An 8,639-nucleotide genomic window follows, 5' to 3' on the forward strand; every position below is an offset into this window, starting at 1 on the left:
CAAATTATAAGAAGTAGGAGATCTTTGAGACATGGGAAACTACGAAGTTCGCAAGATACAAAAAGGGAATTCATAACTTACCCCTGTAAAGTAGACGATGTTATAAAGCATGGCTCACGTCCATACAAGGTACACGACCATAAGAAAAATGACTTAGTACGAAACTGCAAGATGAAACAGTTGATAAAATATAAACGGCAGCAGAAAGTTGGTGAGTAAAGGTGTCATACTAAGATTACTGAATGTGTAAATTATTCAGTACACGAAATATTATGGGAAATAATGTAAGAAAAGTACATGCAACAACGTTCACATCACGCATTGACATATGACGTTTGTATTCACGATAAAAACAGGGAAAAGAGGTAAATTTTATAAATGCGTAAAAATAGTGAGTGAAATGAAAATATCGTGAATTAATACACAAAAAATGCATTAAATGTAACTTTCACTACGTAAAAAGGTACTTCATATTCTGCAACACTAAGTCTAAATCACAAAAAACAAACATTTCTGCAAGAAGTCCCTTCTTCTTCTTCAAACAATTGACCGTTTATAAGGATTTATAACGAACTACCTTATAAGAGTGAAAATATTATGTTACGTACATGCACTTATAAACATTTGTAAAGATCAAAAAACGTCTATGAAAATGTGCAACTTCAATAGGCAAAGGGGCTTGAAAATCGAACTTTTAATTTTGCGATACATAAAATGAATGTTAGACACATTACAGATCGATAGAAAAGTCAAAGATCGAAAAGGTGCAGAGACTGCAAAGCAGTATTGGAGAAGACTGCTTAACGACTTCCGTCATAACAAAAATCTGCAGGACACATGCTAATTAGCGTAGGGGAAAAAATTAGGAAAATACAGATCTAGAAATCGGACAGATTTAAGACACACAAGAATGAGAATTAGAAAAAATGACAGAAACAAAAAGTGCAAGCTTGCGCCTAAGCCTACTCTGATTTCAATTTATCTTTGCGACATAACGAGCTAGTCTGTGTGACCGAGCGCAGTATCAGATTAACCGTTCATTTTATGTGTAAAATATGATTCCAAATACGTTTCGGAGACCAGTACAGCCTAACGCACGGGTAAAACCAAGCTTAGTTTCCTGATCTTGTGAGAACGCATTTACGGCGAAAGCCACTTATAATTTCTTCCCTCTCTTAGCAAGTTTATATTACGTGAAAAAACTTTCATATCCAGTTACATTTTTGTATCTACATGATCTATACCTATTTAACAGACAACCAACATTTGTTAGAAAAACTTACAACAGAAAAATGGTAATGAACTGCTGCGGTAACGTGAAAGTGCTTTGATAAGAGAAACACAGTATTTAGACTGAAACAAATAACTAGTTGAAGGTATCATTTTTAAGCTGATACCTTACTAAGAAGAAATAACTTGTAGGCTGTGACTCATATCCAAATAATGTCAATGTACGATTGTACGAACTCACTGTCCATATTTGATTGTACGACAGGAATGAGACAGCAATGTAAAGCTTACTCTCTAAGTCTTCCAAGGCACAAATGGAATTCCGACAAAAAAAGTCAACGAATTCAATATTTAGATGGAAGGGAGAGTAGATCTTGACGGGTGATGAAAATATGAAAAATTTTTCTTTGAAACATAAAAAGACAACATGAAGAACTAGTTATGAAAAAAATAGTACCAGAAACTCCAGAGAAAATGAGATGATGAAAAATCTTCACACTATGTTATCACGAGAGAGAAGATAGAAACAGGGTGTGCAAGGGGCGTAACGGAAAACAAATGAATAATTAAATTATCATTTTGGGTCTCATTGTAGTGCTTATCGTCAAAGAGGAAGTAGCTAAAGTATAAGATGAGGGTTGTGGCAAGTGCCAAGAAGTAAAAAAGGAGAGAATTGGAAGCAGGCCCCTAATCGTTTCCTTACAACGGTAATAATGAAAAGATTTTTTTCAGCGGCCTTTTGCGCTAGAAGAATAGAAGAAAGATACATAACATAAAATTTACGTCAGTCATCTTAGCTATTAAGAAAAATTTCTTCTACTAGTATCACTGACGACGAATAGACAGCAGAAACCATCAGTTAATTTAGAGAAGAGTGCAGAAAAAAACGTACAATTCGTTGTCACAGTTAGTCCTCTTGACAAATTGTGTTGCTTACGTCGATATTCTGTGTCCCTTTTGATGTAATTCTCTATACGTTAAAAATACGAGTCCACTGTAATTTCCAAAAATGTATGTCCACCAGTGAAACAGGAAAGAATAAACACATCCATACCCAGCTCACGGGGAAGATATTGTGGACCCATTCTGTGATTATGTAGAGATGGGTGAAAGGTGTGCTTTACTCGTACGCGACTTCGATAAAAGGCGGATACAGAGGGCCCAGTGGCTGGGAACGGTTGGCTTGTAAGAAGTGAAGAATTCGTGATGTTCATTTGTTGGTGTCAGCAGCATTTGTGGAAGACAGACAAATAACTGTGAAATCCTGTTTAGCGACAAAACGTAGAACCTCTGCGATTCATCCGATGAACTGGATGTCGATAGCTCGCCCGCTCTATAAAGCGAGAGGGGAGGATCCGTGGCGCATCTAACACAGGAAACGCCAAGAAAGCCACAAGTGCTTTTTAGCAGACAATTCATCTCACAGTTTTGCAAAATTAAGGACCTGAAGAAGTGCCAGTGCTGATCCAGCCGCATAGATAGGTGTCAGAGGAACTTGAAAGTCCTGATGAGAAGATAAAACACGGGAAGCTGTTGAATCATCAACGACTTTCGTGTTGCATCATGTCCACGGTCATTTCAGGATACGCCGTTATCCATATGATCAGTCTGGACACATGTTCCGCAGCACATACTTCGGCCAGTTGTCGTAGTACCATGCTACAGGGTTTCTCCAATTGTTTTTCCTGGGATCTCACGGTTATTATAGAGGTAACCATGAACGCTGTGGACTACTTGCATCCTTCAGCGTCGGAGGTCCCACCCGTCGAACACGCCGCATGCCCACAGTATGGCTAAAATGATTTTCAAGACCATAATGCTGAAATCCGATTTTGTATAGACTTCCTAGTTCGCCAGTTATAAACCGTCATGAAATCATCTAGGATCTCATGGATGTCTAGCTCAGAAATTACAAACCAATTCTCAACAATCCACAAAAGTTACCGAACTTACTAAGTGGATGGATTCGGTCACGTACTAAGGAAATGTCTAATCTATACGAAATGTAAAAATTTGTCATTCAAATGAAGGACTAATATGCTGACAGGAATCCTTATCCTGAAAAAAACTATGATTGTTGATAATATTAACAGCGTTTCATCCTCGTCACCTAAGGTATTAAACGATTACTGCTTGCTCCTGGAGGCTACATTAACACTGGTTGCCGAGTTCAAATACCGAATCTAGAAAACGCGCTTACACTCGACAATGTCCACGAATAGGATCGCTTAAATAACTCGAGTATTGAGACTGCAGTAGCTATATAGCGTTAGAAAGTTTAGTCATTCGAACATTCTGTAACAGCTCCATTATAGAAATTTTGAAGCAGACGTTTGACTTAAAATTTCTTCAAATTTATTTTTTTGTCGAGTTAAAAGAAGCAGGGCCTACGTATAAGAAACGCCTCACGACAAGCTGGTCGATCCAACAGAAAATTATTTCAGCAGGTATCTACAGCGTTAACAGAAGCGGTTTCGACAGTGAAACTTGAAGTTTGTCCCGTCACCGAAAAAATATTTCGAGCCAGTAGTATTGCTGTCACGTGTGCCTCACTTTCAGTCAATACGTGCCCTTCACCTGTGACGAAACAGTTACAATAAATACATATCTTATATCGAATGAAGCAGCAGTATCCGTAGCAAAGAATACAGGCAGTAGGCGGTTGCTCTCAAAGCCGATAAATCAGTGTTGACAGAAAAAAGCGGAAAAGTTGGCTGCATTTATCTTAGGAAATTGTGACGGCACAAGGGAGTCATGGAGCAACATTCACTAAGGAATGCTGCCATATACAAATACGTTGATGATAGCCAACAGCTGTACACATTGAGGAAAGGAATGGGATTGTGTTCCTGCAGTTCTGAGACTACAAAAATTACTACATCGTTATTGTGTAAAGCTGAATGTAAGTACTCTGTATAAAAATTGTTTAAATTCACAGTTGGTGGTACTTGAACGCTATTTCGTATTTACTTCAGTCTATGCCCAGAGTAATTAAATTTTGCCCATGGTGTTACACTTAGTTCGTGCTAGGGTCTAAATTTATATCCAGTAGCACGAAAAGTAATTTGATGTTACAAGAAAGTGTCTAGTTCAAACATATGAAAGATTACCACAAACTACATAAAGACAAGTACTATACTTTGTAATTTTTTTTTATCTAAGAATACGCCAAAGATATTACGAGCAATCTACAGTGCTACTAACAGTCGATAGTCTACTATAAAGGATTACTACTAACTAATGAAAATGTATTCTAATATCCAATAGTATTTTCTTCATATCACAGTAAGAATCATGTGGGTGACAAACTACTAAAAGACAATACTACCATCTGAAACAATCCCTTCATAATCTGCATTGTAGCTATGTCGCACGGCACGCCAGTTACCACTCTTGGTTTTGTATAGAGCTATTAGGACCATGTTGGTTGTTGTGTGGTGGCTATGCATCTTCCGCTATGAGGGAAGGAAAGAGCTTAATTTTTTCATACGCAGAAACGAAATGGCCACGCACCCCAGGTAATAGGACTAGTCGGAATAGGCCGCGAAACGAAACCGAGGCACACACGGATCCTATTTTTTTCCCACATTTCTTTAGAAATCTTTTGCGCTACGGTATCCGTACACCCCCTTAGTCCGACAGTTAAGTTGATCAACCGCGTGCCAACCACTTCTGAATGGTGTTTAGATATGTGAGAAACAAAAGTTCTATTTCTCGAGAGCCCATCCTCAAACAAAAGTGAATTCTAAATGTACCGCCGCTATGGTGGACGTCTTAATGATGCAGCAACAACTTTTAGTTTTTCTTCTAAAATGTCGATGGTAACGGTAGAAGGGCGCTCTAGCCCGCAAGAAATTAAAACTCGCCCCTTAAACTTCCATCAGAATCTTACATACTGCCTCTTCACTGTTTTCCGTGATCTTTTGTTAACGACATAAATAAGAAAGTTCGATTTTCTCGAATTACTTTTGAACGATTCCCGTTTCTAAGCCGTCATCCTCAGTCGACGTCTTCTGACAACACTCTGTCTGCTACAAGGGCGCTCAAACTTCTATTCTATCGACATCAACATTTTGGTAACACGCTAAACTTAAAAATAAACTGCGTCACCGCTTATTGCGTCGTTTTTATCTTACCAGATGGAGCGTATTAATCATCGAGGGTATCGATATAAAAATTGCAGTTTATATGATAATCTTAGCTCGGAACTAAATGAACACATTTAATACTTGTACGTAGCGTGAGTAGCGCTGTATTAGTAGGAGCTTACGGGGAGACTCACTTCACACACAGCGAAATATGTAAGGAAAAGTTAAACGTCTAGAAAAGCGGCTTTCAGTGATTCAGTAGATCTTCGCAAAATTAGCTTTGAAAATCTAGTCGATGTCACTTGAGTTGTACGCCTACCGACTAATTGAAGAACAGTTGAAGTGACTCTGCGTTCATATAAGAATAGTTTGCGATTGGATGGGCCCTTTTCATAAATTTTTGTCTATGCTGACCAATAAGCTTTTATCAGCATATGGGCTGTGTAGCCATCGGACTCCTCCTTACTTTAGAGCGGGTGACACTGCCGTGACAGCGTCCCCGGTGGACAGAACGACGTAAGGTTAGTAACCCGTTCTCGACTGCCGGCCTTCTACGTGTTTGAGCTGTGCAGTAGGGGGCGCCCAGCTGCAGGGAGGGGGAAGAGGTGAGAAAGCTTGCCGGGGAAGGGAGAGGCGAGGCGGGGGAGGAAAGCCTGCAGCGGCGGAAGGGGTAAGGCAAGGTGCAGCAGTCACGGCCGACACCGGCCTAGTTCTGTCGGCCGACGGCGGCATTCGCAAAGTAAGCGAAGGAGGTGACGAGTCGCCTGCGTTAGGACGCGAGTGCACTCTGTACCGTCCCGGACGTACCGTTTGCAGCTACCAGCAACAATCAAACCATATCAGACCACACACCAAAACCAAAGCAAAGCCATCAAACTCTACGACAGACCAGTCAAATGAAAACCACACCAAACCAGGCGGCACGCCGCACCGGCCACAGGCCGCCGGGCGGACGCACACTTACGTGCTTCCATGGACAGCGACTGTGGCGACATATAGGAGAGAGCGTCGGCCAACGTCCTCCTTTCCAAGGGCCGCACGGGCCGACACCGCCAGCTGCACCGCGGCACGGACGCCCACGTGCGCTTGTTCTCTTCTCTTCTCGCTCCGCACACGGCCCCTGTCGGTTTCCGCAGGCTCCAGTGAACGCCCTCTACAGTCCTTCTTACAGGCGAGCACTGTAGAAATCGACGCCGCTGAAGCACAGTTCAGGCGAGCTGTACTGCTCCTCGATATTCTCTCTCCAGTCTCTTAGTCTAGCCACTTCGTGTCCGTTTCGTGTTCACTGTTGCTGTCTCACTCACTCTCTGTCTTTCTCCATTGTCTCTCACAGAGATCTCTTTTTGACAATGTTTTTCTGTCTCTTCTTCATTTAGCAAATACTGGGAACGGCGATCGCTGTCTTGTGCTGCTGCAGGTTTCAGAATTTATTAATGACATGTATATGTCTCTCTCTCTCTCTCTCTCTCTCTCTCTCTCTCTCTCTCTCTCTCTCTCTCTCTACAGACAGACACACACACACACGCGCGCGTACAGATAAAATGATATATGAAAGATGAAAAAAATAAAGAGCTGCATTAGTACTCTTCGAGACAACGCAGTATCGTATAATACTCCTGCAGCTTGCTATGTATAGCTATAGCTCTCTCTTACTTCTTTCCGCCCTCTTACACACACACACACACACACACACACACACACACACACACACACTGTCACATTACACTTCAGACATTCACAAGCTTCACATTTAGTATCTCGTTCCAGCCAAAAGATTCTACTGTCGTACAGTGAACCACAGCTACCAACCACAATCTCTGTTACTGTTCTCAGGGGCAAGTTTTAAATACCTACTTTGCCACTGCTGTAGAAGTCGTTCGGTGCTAGTACTGAAGCAGATTAACATCAAATGGAAAGGATCACAATGTATTTACTAGTTGCAGTTGATCGTCAAACCGTGTACGTCGTTGCGGAAAATCTATCTCTGTGTGTTTTAGATTCCTCCAGGTAAATAATGGACTACGGGCAGAAGCAACGTTCGGAAATCCAGATCTTGTTGGACTGCTGCAAGCTGTCAAAGAACCATACTTGTACGTAGATGACACTATTAATAAGACAATAATGCATGGATGGATAAAGAAGTCTATGAGAAAATGTGTCAGCATTAACGATAGAAGTTATCAGTGGGCGAGCACCACTTGGACACTTGGCTCTCTTTTACGATGATTCGGCTGTTTGGTTCAACGAAAAATGCATCACTTTTTCTACATACTGTCTTTGTGTAAAAGCAAGTCAACCCAATAGGAAGTGAAATTTCAAAAATAAAAAAGCTATGAGTGAGTACGTTTGCATGAATTTCAATTTAGCCCTTGTAATTCGACCGGCCACGTCCTGATAGACTATCCACGTAAGAAATGCAAGTATCACAGCACTGTTATAGTATATAATGTGATGAAACATAGTGCGCTCCCTCTCTCTCTGTCCAATATTGCGAATGCAACTATTCACCAGGGAGGGTAACAAACATTCAGCTGAGACCTGGAAGCTGTACAGCTGACTACTCAACGGAGAGTGCGTGACGCAACGAGTTACACAGCGAAAACGGATGAAAGAACAAATCATGGTTTTGTCAGTGCAGCCGAAGAAGTCGTGTGCTGTAACGCTGTCTACTGAAAAAACGACTTGAAATCGGACTTTAAAAAAAAGTGCAACGGACCTATGTTATCACAACGTGTGCATTTGAGAACGTGGATAAGCTGGTTAAAAAGAAAAAAAGAGAGAATGCGAGAGAGAAGGTTGACGAGCGACGCATGTAAAGCAGAGTTGTACATACAGGCGGGCGTGCGACGGTTGTTGAAAGAGAAAATGTACTGCTGCGCCAGCGACGGCGGCAAAAGCTGCACCGGAGGTGAGCCAGACGGCGGACGGCGGCGCGCTAGCAACACGTACTGCGCGACGCCCAGCCGCCGCTCTACGTACGTAGTGCAGCGCGCGATAAGGGAGCAGGCGGCGGAAAGGTCGCCCACATGCTCACGGGCGCAGCATGCATAACGGGGCAAGGCTAGCCGCATACGCACACCATTCCAAAGCTACATACACAACACACGCGCGCGCCTAGTTGTTAGAAACCACCCAGCTTGCCGTGTGCCCATATCCTCTACACTCATCTGTACATAAGTTAAGACGTGATTGACAGCTTGTAGTGACGTCTTTTTTTTTTAATGCTTAAGAAAGGAAATTAGACAGTACACATTTTTAAACTTTCTGTGCAGTACAAACACCATGCAAGGAAAAAAGAAAGCAGACCACGATTCACTGTAC

The 8,639-nt window shown here is 41.9% G+C and overlaps 1 protein-coding gene across 1 annotated transcript in view; it reads right to left on the reverse strand.

Moving 5' to 3' along the window:
• The window catches only part of LOC124788546 (protein TMEPAI-like), a 183,603-nt gene extending 175,214 nt beyond the window's left edge, over positions 1–8,389 (reverse strand). The window contains exon 1 of the mRNA XM_047255817.1: positions 8,152–8,389. Within this exon, the coding sequence (XP_047111773.1) occupies positions 8,152–8,389 (238 nt within the window). The remainder of the gene's footprint in view (positions 1–8,151) is intronic.
• Between the last annotated feature and the right edge of the window lie 250 nt (positions 8,390–8,639).

Source organism: Schistocerca piceifrons, chromosome 3 (assembly GCF_021461385.2).
Source record: "Schistocerca piceifrons isolate TAMUIC-IGC-003096 chromosome 3, iqSchPice1.1, whole genome shotgun sequence".
Lineage (NCBI taxonomy): Eukaryota > Metazoa > Arthropoda > Insecta > Orthoptera > Acrididae > Schistocerca > Schistocerca piceifrons.